Here is a 17155-nt window from a genome sequence, read left to right on the forward strand (position 1 = left end):
TGAAGCACGCCACCACCACAGCACAACGCACAAACAGACACACAACAGAAGGCTTCATTGTACTAACAGACACACAACAGAAGGCTTCATTGTACTAACAGACACACAAAGGGACAATTTCTAAGTCATTGTCGCCAAGATCTCGCCACTGGCATTTTATGTGAGCCAGGCAGATACATTTTCATAATATCTCTTACGAGGAAAAATTAACGTATAACCTTATAACCATTAATATTTCCTAAGTTGCTAAAGTGAATAAGTACATTCCTAAATCTCTAATCAGAGGTAAAATACAACATAAGAATCTTTGAGAATTATTTTGTTTTTGTATCGTAACTTAATTGAACATCTTTCTACCTCTTCGACTTAAGGGGAAATATAAATTACGATTTTACGAGAATCCTTAATTTTAGTATAGCTTTATAGAAGTTAGGGAGAAAATGTTAATGTTCAATCCTTGACTTTGTGAAGAAATTGACGTACGATAAATTAGGGGGAAAATAATGGAGGATTCTTTAAGTTTAGGGGAAAATAATGGAGGATTCTTTAAGTTTAGGGGAAAATAATGGAGGATTCTTTAAGTTTAGGGGAATGTAACGCGGTTTTTTTTTTGTAGTTAGGGTAAAAAGAAAAATTATCAAACGATGCATTTAAGAGAAAATCTAACTTACGATTTGTTGAGTTTTGGGGAGAAAAATTTAACGTAGGATCTTTTGAGTACTAGGATTGTTACCGCAAGCGGTACTGAATTATGATGACACATAAACAAACGTTATGTTAGGCTATAATTCATGTCATGTTTATTGGGCGTGCCTGCCCGTATACAGTATATAGTGTTGAGATGGAGGCAGATGAGAGACCCAGAGTAGGTTGAGGTGTTGGGTGGTGTGAGGTGAGCTTGTTTGCGTATAATACGCCTGACACAGCGAGTTTGAAGTAGCCAACTTGATCACGTGGTGACCAGCAGGGCACCGCCAGTGCCTCACTGTACAGTAGCTATCCCCATCACACCACCAACACCTAACCTGTTTCTCCTGAAGACTTTCAACACGTAAGTTTAACTTGCACTTATTGTGTACACAGGTAGACTGTGTCCATTGCATCGTTTATCATTGTGACGACATAAAAATATGGCAAATTAAGTACTCATTGTAAGTGTTAAGATTAGACTAATTACACAGCTATGATTGTTATGTAAAAATATATTGGATTAGACATTTATGTGATTGCCTATGTGTGATTTATTTGAAATACTAAAATTAATTGTATTCAACAAGTTTGATCGAATTATAGTGTTCGAGTTTAACGTCACAAGTCTCATTAAGACTCTCTTTGGGGCGTGGCTTCATAAAAGTGTTGCAGATCTCTTGAAACTGAATGTCCCAATCACCCCAGACGAACCCATTAATGCCATTCCTCCTTGGCTGGACATATCAGTTCCTATTAATTACACTCCTGTTGGTAGTAAGCAAATGTTAAACACCGATGTGATGAGATGTGTCACACTACAAACTATTAACAGACACATAGAGAGTATTAAATCAAGTGAATGTTATGTTTTTACTGATGGTTGTGTGCAGACAAACACAGGTAGAACAGTCTGTGCAATTGTAATATATAAAGAAAAAGAGATGATAGTGTCAAACAAACAAAGGCTGAACAACTGGGCCAGCACAACACAAACTGAACTAACTGGAATCTACTTAGCCACAGACTACCTCAAAGAAAATGGAGGTGGGGTGATATTCTGTGACTCTCAAAGTGCTTTGAAATCAATGAACAGCCCGTCAGGCTCTATGTCTAAAGTTGTATGTGATATTAAAAGGAATGTGATAACTGCCAATGAGAACAACTTTCGTATCGAATTTGTGTGGATTCCGTCCCATGTAGGAATCAGGTATCATGACCGTGCTGATAGACTGGCCAATGAGGCATGTAAGAAAGAAAATGTTGACCGTGACCTTGGTCTGTCCAATGCTGTAATTAAAAACATTCAAGTCAGAATCATGAACTCTGATCTAGAAGAAGTGAGAAATGCAGAGAGACCTGACAGTTGTAGCATTAGTAAATATGACAAATTTTGTAACAAGAGGTACCGGTATGGCCAGCATAAGGACAGAACCAGACAATGTGATGTAGTCGTGGCCAGAATTAGGATAGGATACAGACACATCTGGCAAGTTAGTAACGCTGTACCCATACCAGAACACTCAGCATGTAAACTTTGTGATAAACCTTTAAAGCATACACTTGAACACTATATTATTGAATGTGACACTGTCAAAGACTTCAGGCCACCTGACTTACTGTATCTTGAACTATGTAATTACTTCATTGAATCAGGTGTGCTTGAGGACATTCTTGCTGTTTATCCCAAATTTGCTAGCCCACACTGATTAGTCTTCAATTAGAATATGACTCCAATGTATGTGATCCACTGACCTATATATGCTGCTGGTGAATGTGATGTATTTCCTTCTTTGTGTACGAACCTCTGTCCTGCGTGGCAGTGAAGAGTGACATTACCCACATGAATCTGACCTATATATAATGTCAATGAATATGATGCATTCTTTGTGTACGAACCTCTGTCCTGTATGGCAGTGGAAAGTGACATTACCCACATGAATCTGACCGACGTATATGTATGTATGTGTGCGTGTGTGCATGTATATGTACGTGTACATGTATATGTGTATGTATATACGTATATGTATGTATATGTGTGTGTGTGTGTTTACATATATGTATATGTACTGTCAATGAATATGATGCATCTCTTTGTGTACGAACCTCTGTCCTGCATGGCAGTGAACAGTGACATTACCCATATGAATCTGACCTCTATACATTTATAGTTGTTAATGAATATGATGTATTTCTTTGTGTATGAACCTCTGTCCTGCGTGACAGTGAGAAGTGATACCACCCTCAGTGTCAAGACCTGACTGAATTACTCAGAATAGGCAAACTGTACTACAAGCTCTGCCAATAAATTTGTTAAACTAAAAAAGTCTCATTAAATCCTCAAACCGCCCGAATGGTGGTTAGAGGATGGTGAGGGGAAGTCCCTGGTGTCACTGCTACTTGACGGAAGCACCAGGAAGGGATCAATGTGTATGTGTGTGTGTGTGTGTGTGTGTGTGTGTGTGTGTGTGTGTGTGTGTGTGCAAATCATACAAACAGAACCTGTATCTAATCCACGAGATCCCCCCACGTGTGTGTGTGTGTGGTCTACCAATGACACAGTTGGTCAATACAACACCTAACACCAGCTTCTGCATCTCTATCTATCTATCTATCTATCTATCTGTCTATCTATCTATCTATCTGTCTATCTATCTAACTATCTATCTATCTAACTATCTATCTATCTATCTATCTATTTATCTATCTATATATCTATCTATCTAACTATCTATCAATCTATCTATCTATCTATCTATCTATCTATCTATCTATCTATCTATCTATCTATCTATCTATCTATCTATCTATCTATCTATCTAACTATCTACATATCTATCTATCTTTATATGTCTACTCGTGTTTAGCGCGGTGTGGGCCTTTAACTCATACACACACGACAACACAATAAAGATAAAATGCTACTCGTTTATCACGCTCCTTTTATATAAGGCGCCGCCGCTACTCGTACACGTCATATGCCTGCTGCTCTGACGTCAATGTATCATCCTCTAATCAGTGACTGTCTTCGTGATTACGTCAATTACGGGGCACCCACCAGTGACTGTCTTCGTGATTACGTCAATTACGGGGCACCCACCAGTGACTGTCTTCGTGATTACGTCAATTACGGGGCACCCATCAGTGACTGTCTTCGTGATTACGTCAATTACGGGGCACCCACCGGTGACTGTCTTCGATTACGTCGTTGCAGGGCAACCAGTGACTTCTTCGTGATTACGTCAATTACAGGGCAACCCACCAGTGACTGTCTTCGTGATTACGTCAATTACGGGGCACCCGCTGTCTTCAGTGATGTCAATGGGGCACCTGATGACTGTCTTCGTGATTACGTCAGTGCAGGGCACCCGCAGTGACTTTCATCGCAAATCACCTCGTTTACAGTTTATCAATGACAGGTTTTGTTTTACCTATGGTGCAGTGGTGGGTAATTTCTTACTTCTGACGGCGTGTATCCCAGCCCCTCAGCAGTTAAGGCAATGTTATGTAGTCTCTCTCTCTCTCTCTCTCTCTCTCTCTCTCTCTCTCTGTCTCTCTCTCTCTCTCTCTCTGTGTGTGTTTGAGCTAGATTGTGTCATCAAAGCCGTGGCGAGACACTGAGACCACGTGGTGAATATATCCCGTAACAACTAATGACAACCTTTCCCCAGACAGTGTTCATGTCCTCCCCCCCCCTCCTCCTCCGCCAATTACCTCTTCTCCCTGCTCCCATCCCCTATTTATCCACCACCCCCTTCCTCCCTACCCACCCCCTACATATAAAAGTAAAGAGTTAAGCACCTGTCCTATAATCACCTCAACACCTATGTGGGTAAACTTCTTATGATCATGCGAGGTCACGAGAGGTCAAATTGCATCAGGTTAAAATGATAAAAATATATTCTCATATAAGACGCGTTCAATACTCAGATTTCACGCATGCGCAGTTGAAGCTCCTTACTCACCTCCTGCGTGCGCATCTTGACTTTGGTTCTCCATGCGCCCCTCACCTGAAGACAAGAGAAGGGATTTATGAGGACACCCAATTTATCACATACAAGTCTCAAAACTGGATCACGTGTAGAGGATTATCTCACCTGATGATAAGACCATCCTAACACTTCCTGGTAGTTAGATTAGATTAGGTTAGGTTAGGTTAGGTTAGGTTAGGTTAGGTTAGACTACTGTTAGGGTGGTTAGGTTAGGTTAGGTTAGACTACTGTTAGGGTGGTTAGGTTAGGTTAGGTTAGACTACTGTTAGGGTGGTTAGGTTAGGTTAGGTTAGGTTAGGTTAGACTACTGTTAGGGTGGTTAGGTTAGGTTAGGTTAGACTACTGTTAGGGTGGTTAGGTTAGGTTAGGTTAGACTACTGTTAGGGTGGTTAGGTTAGGTTAGGTTAGGTTGGTTAGACTACTGTTAGGGTGGTTAGGTTAGGTTGTGGACTACTGTTAGGGGTTAGGTTGGCTAGGTTAGACTACTGTCCTTAGGGTGTTAGGTTAGGTTAGGTTAGTTAGTTAGGACTACTGTTAGGGTGGTTAGGTTAGGGTTGGGTTAGGTTAGGTTAGGTTAGGTTAGGTTAGGTTAGGTTAGACTACTGTTAGGGTGGTTAATCATAAGATCATATAAACTGTGGTACCTAATCTTCACGTGATCCTCAAAAATACTCAATGATATTACGAGAATAAGTTCAAGACTCATAAAACTAAATGTGAGTAACGGTTGTGAGTCATGAGTAACGGTTGTGAGTCACGAGTAACTGTTGTGAGCCACGAGTAACTGTTGTGAGCCACGAGTAACGGATGAGTCGATTGCACAACACGACATGCTTGTGTGTGTGTGTTACGAAACAAGCTTATTTGTTTGGCTGCTTTTATTATTATTTATATATACTGTATAGAAACGCACACACGTTCTATACTATGATTAGTTAGGTAGATAGATAGATAGATAGATAGATAGATAGATATATTAAATGGATTAGATAGATTGAGACGCAGATAAAATAGATGAGAGAGAGAGAGAGAGAGAGAGAGAGAGAGAGAGACGATGAAATACACGTGCCTCCAGCGTGATGCCCGACTCCCGTCCTGCCCAGCCTTGCCCTGCCCTACCCCACCTCAACTTGCCCCACCCTGCATATTGTTTGGGACATTATGACTTGGGTGGTATTGACATGCAGTGGGTGTTACAGCTCTCAAGGAACGCGACAACTTTATATACGAAGTACATGAAATTGCTTTCAAGGAACACTACGGCTCTCTCTCCTCTAGGAACACCATGACACTCTCTCTACTAAGGAAGACCACGACTCTCTCTACTCAAGGAACAAGCACGATAACTTTCTCTACTCAAGGAACACCACCACTCTCTCTACTCAAGGAACACAGCGACTTTCTTCATCCTTAGGTCCTACGTGAAGGGGGACCTCAACTTTGCACCGACAATGGAAAACCCCCAAGTGGGGTCGAGAGACGCAGTAAGGCGAGACGGGCACACACAAGAGTGGACCTTCAACATACATAATTACTCACACATGTACCGACCAGCTGATTAAACAACTGGCTCGCTGGAGTCATCGTTAGATGCAGCTTGAGAATGCTTGTGTAACGATGGGTGGTTAGTGTTTCTTTTCTCTCGTTTTTTTCTGTGAGGGAGATTAATAGATTGATGCAAAACACCAAATATTCAGAAGACATTATTTGTGTAGATGATGTAAAGGCGCGAGCATCCTCCAGAGGTCGTCTATATTGGGTTTGTTTATAAAGTGGCTGGTGTCGTCCACTCTGGTCTCCTTTAAGTTTTGTTCTCCAGTATTGTTGAGAAACAATCTATGAGTCGTTAGGTAGCATTATGTTAGCATACGTAAAAGATATACCCTGATTACGTCTTGCTTACAAGCATGGGTGACGTCATCAGGTTACAAGTTGTTAACAAACACGCCTGATGTTGTGACAAATGTTGTTTACAAACATGAGTGCGTCATTACGCACACCGTACCCCAGGACCCCTCACTCGTGCATGTTCCCCAGATGCAGAAAATTAAGATATTGAATCAAGGAAGAGGGAGGAGGTTCTCCTAAATGTCTGAAATGGTGAAGAGGGAAGTTGGCGGAGGACAGTACCACCAGACAAACAGACTGGCAAAAACACAACAAAAGTCATGTGACCACGGGGGAGTGTAAGGCACACCAGAAGGCCACTATCACCTTACGTGATGGATGGCGGGGTTGGTCCTTAAGAGGGTAGAGGGTAGACAGATTTTTTTTTTCAGATTGCCCCGGAGGGGGCTAGTTTATTGGGCACCCCCCTTACATCCTCTGCAAGGTGAAGCGCAGAAGCGTTTACAATGCCCAACTGAGAAGCATGCTAAATTCATGCTTGCCTTATGACTCATGCATTAAGGGCGTGGGAGCCTGAAGGGTCATAGGTTTTGTCAGCAAGTTACATAAAGTGACAGAATGATGAGTGTGTGGGGGTGGAAAATTCCCGGTACATTTCATCTGTTTATAGCAAAGTGTGGCAGGTCCCTAATAATGTCAGGTGCCAGGCCTGTGACAAGGAGGAGGGATATCTGGTCAGGGAGGGAAGAGGTGTTGGTAACGGCTGGGGACCTGTAGGAGGAGGTCATAGGGCAAGTGAGGATGTAGTGAGAGAGGGTGTGAGAGTCTGGTTGGCCACAAAGTTTACAAACAGATTTACAGATTGCCCCGCAGGGGGCTAGTTTATTGGGCAAACAGTGTGGCCAGGCTCAGAGTTGAGGGCAGAGGAAAGCGACCTCTACCCTCCATAGGTCACTACTACTCATAAAGCCATGCCTATATGGGGTGCTGGTGGTAGAGTGGTACCGCTCTTGCCTCGCAAGCGAGATGTCAGGGGTTCGATTCCCGGGCTGGTGGAAGTTGTTTGGACATACTTCCTAGCCCCCATTAGTACCTATTCACCTAGCAGTAAAGTAGGTGCCTGGTGTAAATCGAAGGTTACGAATTCGTATTCAGGGACAAGTTGTTGGAGCTTCCAATAACTTGATGACAAAAACCATTGACTCTTCAGGCTTCTACGCCCTTAACTCATGAGACATAAGGCAAGCATGAACTTAGCATGCTTCCCTGTTGGGTACTGTAAACGCTTCTGCGCTTCACCTTATACAAGGATGTAGGGGGGTGCCCAATAAATAATAAAAAATGCCATGCCTATGTGCCTCCCTCCACCTCTCCTGTACCTGTCCTACCACAACATATCACCTCCACCCCCACCCTCCTTGTGGGGGGGACCTCAATGCCTGACACCCCAGTCTCTGCTCCCAGGGGCCCTACCCAAACTCCCGGGGTAACTCATGACTTTCTTACATACAAACCATTGATGACCCTGTTACCAACACCTCGTCCCTCCCTGGCCAGATATCCCTCCTCCTAGAGACAGGCCTGGCATTAGGGACCTGCCACGCTTTGCCATAAACATAAATTGTACCGGGAATTTTCCCCCCACACACTCATCATTCTGTCACTTTATGTAACTTGCTGACAAAACCCATAACCCTTCAGGCTTTTAAGCCCTTAATGCATGAGCCATGAAGACAAGCATGAACTACACATGCTTCCCAGATGGGCGCTGTAAACGCTTTTGCGCTTCACCTTGCACAGGATGACAAGGGGTCGTTCGACATCAGCGACAGCATATCCTACCTTCCCTCCCTCTCGTGTCATCCACAACATCCTCGCTGCCGCCACCAAGCTTGTAACAACTGATAACATCTGTATGAAGATCATCTGGATGATCTCTCACAAAGGAGTCACTGCCTGTCACACAAGAGCGCCTCGCCCAAGAAGAAACTCACCAAAAAGAAGCAGAGGCTGTTCTCGCTGTTCATCAATCATCTTAAACAATAGACAAACAACTCATAGCGAGATCTTAAAATACATAATATCGCACACTGAGCCATTATGGTGTAATTGACAACAACGCCAGTCTGCACTATAAGGAATATCTACCGTAACTTGGCCCTAACAAGTTGTGTGAATGAAAGTGTGCATGGATTACCACTATTACAGGTAGGTAATAGGTCGAGAACCCTGAGCCTAGATACAATACAAGAAAACTCTGAGGATGGGTCAACCTTCTCCTTTACATGCTCGAAACTTCTTCCTCAGCGGTCCCTCAGGGAGCTTCGGCCTTACATCAACCACGTCAAGAAGGCGAGTATGAACTTCTCTTGTTTCCCTTTCGGCCGTCTGTATAGTTTAGCGCCTCATCTTACACAGAATGCTAAGGGGTCCATCACTAGCCCCTGCGCTTGAGTGGAGGCAAATCTGATATTCAAAAGCTGGTGCCGTCAATTCCTCTTACCCCTAAATGGAGTGACAGCCCAGTACATCAAAGCAAGAAGCTCTGACTACAAATGTACATAGACTCCTCTTAAGCAACTCTCCTCCTCGTGTCACAACATATTATGATGCACTGACTCTGACGTCACCATCATCGACATAAACAAAGTTACGAAGCTCTCGGCTCTCTGTAACTTTGTTTACATCTACTCGGCCAGACAAGGACAGCCAAGGTCAAGCTTGCCACAAGGAGCCTTGTCCTCACACACCCATGGCTACGGTCAAGTCATGAGGATGTTGCTGGTCGCCAAATACCTAACTTTCCTCGTTTGTTTGGTAGTGTTTTACGCTTGAGAGGGAATTTAATCAAGTGAGACAGAACGCAGCCCGTAACCAATTCATGGCCAGACTTGTGCTTAAATATTCGTCTAATATTAAAAGACTAAAATAAACGACAATAAAAACTGACTATTTACTTTAACTTGAAGGAAACCGGATTACCTATCTGGAAAGTAAGTCAATTTACCCGGTTCTGAATCCCAGCTGACCACTACACCCCGCTGTGATAATGACATGTTCGTGAATTAAGACATGGAGGAGATAAATGTCCTACACACAGACTTAAAGAGCCTAGACGACCGAGAATAGTTTGAGACTCGACAAAATTCACGACACAGTAAAGTAGTGAGGAGGGTCAGTGTGGTGGTGAGGGGAGGTTTCTGAAACATTCTAGTGAGGGGTGGGTTGTTCTTAGAGGTTCTGGGGGCTATTATATGGGGGTTCTGGAGATCTTTAGGAGTCTAAGAGAACCTGGAGGCTCTTTAATGTCTCTGAAGCCTCTCATTACCCCCTCTATAACACTTCCTCAGAGCACCTTTCACCTAATCCCTTAATTATAAAGATATAAGGAGAATCTAAACCCCTCATTCTGGGTCTCTCGTTCACCAGTCATCCCTTAATCTCTTACTAGGTGGTGGTGGTGGTGGTGGTGGTGGTGGTGGTGGTGGTGGTGGTGGTGGTGGTGGTGGTGGGTGGTGGTAGTGGTGGTGGTGGTGGTGGTGGTGGTGGTGGTGGTGGTGGTGGTGGTGGTGGTGGTGGTGTGGTGGTGGTGGTGGTGGTGGTGGTGGTGGTGGTGGTGGTGGTGGTGGTGGTGGTGGTGGTGGTAGTAGGGTGGTGGTGGTGGTGGTGGTGGTGGTGGTGGGGTGGTGGTGGTGGTGGTGGTGGTGGTAGTGGTGGTGGTAGTGGTGGTGGTGGTGGTGGTAGTGGTGGTGGTGGTGGTGGTGGTGGTGGTGGTGTGGTGGTGGTGGTGGTGGTAGTGGTGGTGGTAGTGGTGGTGGTGGTGGTGGTGTTGGTAGAGTGTCAGCACTACCATTCTCTCTTGGGTTGCGGAGACGGAAAGGGGGGTTCGAAACTATGCTACTGTGTGTGTCAGGAGGTGGTTGTGTCAGCTCAGTGTCAGCACCATAAGGTTTTGGAAGATTTAATGAGGGTTTTAATTTTTTTTAAGGGGTTGTAAGTCTTCGCTTTACGGACACCTTTAAATCCCATTCAATGCCCCTGAGCCCTTTCATAGAGAGTGTCAGGAGGAGGGAGATAGTGTTGGTGGTGAGTCAGCCAGGCGTCAGCAGGATGAGGAATTTGTTTCATCAGGGTACATTCAGCTGCATGTCAGTGAGGAGCTAAGGGCTGGGGTGAGGGTAGGTGGTGGGAGCTGAGGGCTTGCTGGCTAGGGATAGATTAGACTCAGGGTCCTCAGACCTTAGGGATTAAAGAGATAAGGTTCCGACTTAAGGGGTTTAGGGGCTTAGTGCAATGGCTAAGAACTTAAGGGTTAAAAATAAGGGTTATGAATTAATGGCCAAAGGATAAAGGGGTTAAGGGTTTAATATTTCAAGGGCTAAGGGCCATGGTTCAGACTTTGACCTCTAGGACTCGGGGTCAAACCCAACACTATTATCAGGGATCACGCAGCACCGAGAGAGAGAGAGAGAGAGAGAGACAGCTTCCCATGAGTCAACGACCATAAGCTAAACCCCATATCAATTATATTATATAAACAGAGTGGCGGCCATGTGGTTTCTCTCTTCTCGTTTCTCTCTGTTGTGTCCAGGATGAACAACGTATGTCTTCTTCCCAGGTTGAACAGAGGGTACCGAAAACTGTAATTCCCAGGATAAACAAAGACATAAAGCCTGTTTTCCCCAAGAAGAATGAAAAAAAGAAGCTTTTCCAAGGTTGAGAAAAGATTTTTTTCAGGATGAACAAAAAGCCTGTTATTTCTAGGATGAACGAGGGGAAAAACCTGTTATTCTCAGGATGAACAAGGGAAACAAAAGTTAGTTACTTCCAGGATGAACAAGAGAAAGAAAACCCTGTTATTTCCAAGATGAAAAGGGAAACAAAAGCCTGTTATTCCCAGGATGAACAAGGATAGGCTAAAACACAAAAAATATATATTTACTCATCAATACGGCGTTGATCCGATCTGTCGTATTCAGGTGAAGATGAAGACGTTACTTGGTGTTAATTCTGGGGAAAAAATAATGGTTAACATCCTCTCTACATAACCGCAACTAAGTGTATATTAACCCATCTCTAACGCACTCCGACCACAGCATAATGAAGTCAACGACATCTACAGAAAACTAACACAATCTAAATTAATCTAACAAAATCAAAATAAATCTAACTAAATCTAAATTAATCTAACAAAATCTAAATTAATCTGACAAAATCTAAATAAATCTAACAAAATCTAAATAAATCTAACTAAATCTAAATTAATCTAACAAAATCTAAATTAATCTAACTAAATCTAAATTAATCTAACAAAATCTAAATTAATCTAACAAAATCAAAATAAATCTGACAAAATCTAAATAAATCTAACTAAATCTAAATTAATCTAACAAAATCTAAATTAATCTAACTAAATCTAAATTAATCTAACAAAATCTAAATTAATCTAACAAAATCTAAATTAATCTAACAAAATCAAAATAAATCTAACTAAATCTAAATTAATCTAACAAAATCTAAATTAATCTGACAAAATCTAAATTAATCTAACAAAATCTAAATTAATCGAACTAAATCTAAATTAATCTAACAAAATCTAAATTAATCTAACTAAATCTAAATTAATCTAACAAAATCTAAATTAATCTAACAAAATCAAAATAAATCTAAATAAATCAAAATAAATCTAGCAAAATCTAAACTAATCTAACAAAATCTAAATTAATCTAACTAAATCTAAATTAATCTAACAAAATCTAAATTAATCTAACTAAATCTAAATTAATCTAACAAAATCTAAATTAATCTAACTAAATCTAAATTAATCTAGCAAAATCTAAATAAATCTAACAAAATCTAATTAAAATCTAAATAAATTCAACCAGAAACTAAAAATTCTACCATATCAAATTAAATCTCAGCAAATAAAAACAAAACAGTGTAACCTAACCTAACCTAACCTAACCTAACCTAGATCTTCTGTATAACATCTGTTTATTTTCATGAGCTGTAAGAGAGTCGTGTTCTGGAGTGTTGGAAAAATAAGTGGAAATAAATACTGTTTTACCGTCAGCTGTTGCAATTAAACCTCTCGTGTGTGTGTGTGTGTGTGTGTGTGTGTGTGTGTGTGTGTGTCACTTGTTGGGTGAAGGAGGAGGAGATTCAGATTCCACATTTGCCCCACAAGGACATGAGAGTTGGTCAAAGTTCAAAGGTTCAAAAATTGAGGTTTATGACCCTTCTGTTTAGTTAATTATATATGACATCAACGTCTCGTGGTATTTCTATACATCTTTTTTTTTTTTAATCTGATTACAAGTTTCGTCAAGCATCTGTTTGGAATAAGTTACAACAAGGTCAGGTCATGTCAGGTCAAGTCTAATTTTCAGGTTTCGAACTCCAGAAAGAAAAATTAGTTCAATGAGAGACAAAGAGGATCTAGTATGTATTTGATATCGAGCAGGTAATGCACTTCCATCTTCCATAGTCTCCCCTGTAGAAAACGGTAAAATAATAATTGAGGGGAAACTCTATGAAAATATTAAGGTCGAATATCACATAAATGACACCTGACAAGCCTTTGACTGACTTGATCTAACGTGACCTGAACTAACCTAACCTAACCTGCCTTTGATGTACTTAATCTAACCAAACCTAACCATAATATTTCCCTCATTCAAGATAACATTACAATAAAGAGGCTTGTGAAACGCTAAGGCTCTTATCTGTATGTATGGACGTCTATGGTGCTTAAGATGTCCACAAGAAGTTTACAACCAGCTGAAACATTGTGATGTCTTCCCAGTCATCACCATCGATGACAAATAAACTCAAAATCAATGTTAAAAAAAAAATTGGTTTGGGAAATTCTCGATGGACGCCATATTTGCCGATCAATCAGAACGCTTTAAGGAATGGCTTGAAATTAGCCAATTAGAGCCACGATCATCAATGGCGTCACATATACAGCCCAATCAAGAGAGGCAGAACCAAAGGAAATCAAAATTATAAAAGCCACGTATCAGCTAATCACGGGCCTTCTATATTCATGACGTCACGCGAATCAACAAATTAGGATGTTTTTGACAATAATGACGAGTTATGAGTCCTAACAGTCCACCAATCGATGGATAATGTTTACCGACGTCATCCCACGAATCGACCAATCAGCGCGGTTCATTATCTTCCCGTCTTATGTGGGATAGTAAACTCGGCTTATAACTTACTAGGAAGCAGGGCCAGATTAAGCTCAATAGGGGCCTGAGGCTCAGATCAACTTGGGGCCCCCTACCCTCAAGGTTTTATATATATATATATATAGCAAGAACAAAATATACCAAAATTTATCAATGATTTCATCATTATTACGCTTCTGCAAAATAACACATTCAATGTTCACAAGAGACAGAAAAATTGAGGCGTTGCTAGGACATCGTTGAACGAAGTTCATGTTTTATATGCTTCAACTTCGAGAATTTTTGGATTTGGGGGCCCCTTAGAGTCGGGGGGCCTGAGGCCAGTGCCTCAAGTGTCTCATGGTTAATCCGGCACTGCTCGGAAGGCTTCAGGAGAACATCGATCATCTAAAATGCCGCAAACAAGATCGAGACATCATCATTCATAATCAACAAACATAAAATAATTCAGCATAATGTACTGACCTGGACCACAGCAAGAGCTCACGAATTATACAACATATATCGTACCCTGGACCCAGACGTCATCATATTAAATTCTCACCTCAAGGGTAATTCAAATAAAATCAAGATATTCAATTACACAGTATACCAAAAAAACCCAGCCAAAATCCGTTACAAGATGGAATAGCCATAGCAATTAAAAGAAGTATAAAACATAAATCCATGGTACATTTCAAGAAAACTTTCTAGCAATTGAAATAAACAGCACAACGGGTCCAATCACAATCGGCACCTGCTACCTCCCTCCAAGACGACCAATCTTTCCAATAGCAGACATGCTCAGATTGATGAGGAGGAACATACCTGCATACTTTCTGGGTGATCTCAACGCTAGACACCGCATACTAGGACACCATACCAACAACGCAGTAGGCCGGGTCCTGAACACACTAGTGAGCCACGGCAACGTAGTACACCTCGGACCGGAATTCCCCAAGTACATCAGAGCAGGCCACACAGTATACCCAGACATCGTTGTAACAAATCAACACCACCACCTAAACATACTACTCGAACCCGGCCCAATATCCACTAGTGATCATCTCCCTATCATAGCCACACTCTCCACAGCCCCAATACAGATCCCGGCCAGGCTAAGTTTCAACTATAACCGAGCTAACTGGGAAAACTTTAAACAAGAATTAAACAACCCGCAACCCATACAATTGCACAACGGGCACACATCTCTAACAGACCAATCACTGGACACATGGTATGAGCACGTCAGCCAGGCCATGGAACACAACATACCCAAGATCACTCACCGAACATTACCACACCCTCAATACTCACACCAATCAAGAATCATACAGACACAATTTAGCAACCTAATTAAACTAATCACACAACTAGGATGGACACCAGAGCGCAGACGGATATACAACATAATACACGAACAGCTAAAAAAACATCTCAAAAGAAGCATACAACAGGAACTGGCAGAAGCTGATTTCAGAAACGGAAGGAAACTACCATAAACTGAAGCAACTAACACAATAACAAACAACTCCTTGCTAGCTAGCTTGGTGCGGCCTTTACCACAGCCAATCAAATCGTCTCTACTAGGTGGATAGCTCACCTGCTCTTATTTTTTTACTACTTTACTTCCCGTTTCATAACTCCTTCTACCTTTCCTCTTCTCTCCCTTCCCATGGCAAACCATTGCCATTTTATCTCCATTATCATCATCATCATCCAGACCGTCCTGGGTATAAAATCACGGGACTGGAGATGGAGAGGTGGGGAGGAGGGGGAGGGAGGAGCGTTTTGCTTGTCTTAACTGTTTAGTGGGTGGCGGCAGACACGAGTGAGGGGAGGGGGAGGGGAGAGGAACAGGGAGAGAGAGAGCGAGGAAAGTGTTAGAGGAGGAGAAGAAAGAGAGAAGAGAAGGAGGCAGACAACAAGAAAGTGGGATAAGATGCATCAGGAGATAGCTGAGAGGCGAGAGAAGGAGGGAAGGAGAGAGAGAAGAGACAGAAGGGAGAGGAGGAAAGACAGAGAGACGAGGGAGAAGGGGAGACAGAAGGGAGAGGAGGACAGGCAGAAGGTAAGGAGAAAAGGAGAGACAGAAGAGAAAGAAGGAGAGGCAGAAGAGAGATAAGAATACAGAGGGGAAGAATTGCACAACTAAGGGGCAGGTAAAACACTTAAGAGATATGGGAGACAAAAACAGGTTGAGACACATTAGACGGGGGAGAATCATAAGGAAGGGAGACAAAATGCCCTTCCCCCCCTATCCCTTCCCTTCCCTTCCTCTCCCCCCCAAAAAACATTCCTGATGATGTCTTGTTAGTGTAGCCAAGAACCCAAGCGAAGGGCAAAGACGGACGGGGAAGGGTAAGGAGGGAAGGGTTAGAAGGGAAGGGCTAGGAGGGAAGGCCTAAGAGGGAAGGGTTAGGAGGGAAGGGTTAGGAGGGAAGGGTTAGGAGGGAAGGGTTAGGAGGGAAGGGCTAGGAGGGAAGGGCTAGGAGGGAAGGGCTAAGAGGGAAGGGTTAGGAGGGAAGGGTTAGGAGGGAAGGGTTAGGAGGGAAGGGCTAGGAGGGAAGGGCTAGGAGGGAAGGGCTAAGAGGGAAGGGTTAGGAGGGAAGGGCAAGGAGGGAAGGGTTAGGAGGGAAGGAAGAAGCAAGTGGATATGGATTATTTTCCTGTGAGGTCGTGGTAGACATGTGTATCTCTCTCTCTCTCGCTCTCTCTCTCTCTCTCTCTCTCTCTCTCTCTCTCTCTCTCTCTCTCTCTCTCTCTCTCTCTCTCTCATTATCTATCTAGCTTACGCCCTGCTTGTGTCCCACAATCACTCTTTCCTTTCTTTACTGACTCTCTCCCTCCCACACTTCCACTCCCACTCTCCCTCCCACTCATTCTCCCCCCCTCCCACACATTCTCCCCCCTCTCACTCACTCTCTTCCTCCCACCATCCCATTCACTTTCTTTCCTACCATTCCCACTCACTTTCTCTCACCCTCCCACTCACTTTCTCTTCTACCCTCCCACTCACTTTCCCTCAATCCACTCACTCTCTCCCACGTTCACTCTCCCAGGTCAACGCTCTAGGGACGGCCAACAACATTCTTGCCGTCACCTCTCACTGCATCGCCAAGAGAGAGAGAGAGAGAGAGAGAGAGAGAGAGAGAGAGAGGTTGTAATTTATGATCTCATGTCTATAATTTTAAGGAACTGGACCATATTTTTTCGGATGAGAGCAACGAGTTCTTGCCTCAGTTAGTACCCTCCACTACGACCACCGCCCACCACGATGTCTTAACACAATCAACGAATATAATTTCACCACTGCAAGAGAGCTGAGAAGTCATTAGTCACACTCATCAACCTCGTGCCAAGACATCATTGACGTCATTGGCTATACCCACCAACCCTGTGTCAGGTTATTATTGACGTCATTGGCTACACCCACCAACCCCGTGCCAGAAC

The 17155-nt window shown here is 42.8% G+C and overlaps 1 protein-coding gene across 4 annotated transcripts in view; it reads right to left on the reverse strand.

Moving 5' to 3' along the window:
• Positions 1 to 17155, reverse strand: part of LOC121880409 (excitatory amino acid transporter-like) — a 119701-nt gene that overhangs the window by 75581 nt on the left and 26965 nt on the right. For 2 of the 4 annotated variants that reach the window (XM_042387598.1, XM_042387602.1), the window contains exons 2-3: positions 11470 to 11537; positions 4653 to 4697 (exon numbers count right to left, since the gene is read on the reverse strand). The exons of 1 other annotated variant lie outside the window; for it this stretch is intronic. In XM_042387598.1, coding sequence (XP_042243532.1) covers positions 4653 to 4697; positions 11470 to 11473 — 49 coding nt within the window. In that variant the 5' untranslated portion in view covers positions 11474 to 11537. The remainder of the gene's footprint in view (positions 1 to 4652; positions 4698 to 11469; positions 11538 to 17155) is intronic. One more of the 4 variants, XM_042387599.1, reaches the window with a different exon arrangement.

Source organism: Homarus americanus, unplaced genomic scaffold, assembly GCF_018991925.1.
Source record: "Homarus americanus isolate GMGI-L3 unplaced genomic scaffold, GMGI_Hamer_2.0 scaffold50165, whole genome shotgun sequence".
In the NCBI taxonomy this organism is placed as follows: domain Eukaryota; kingdom Metazoa; phylum Arthropoda; class Malacostraca; order Decapoda; family Nephropidae; genus Homarus; species Homarus americanus.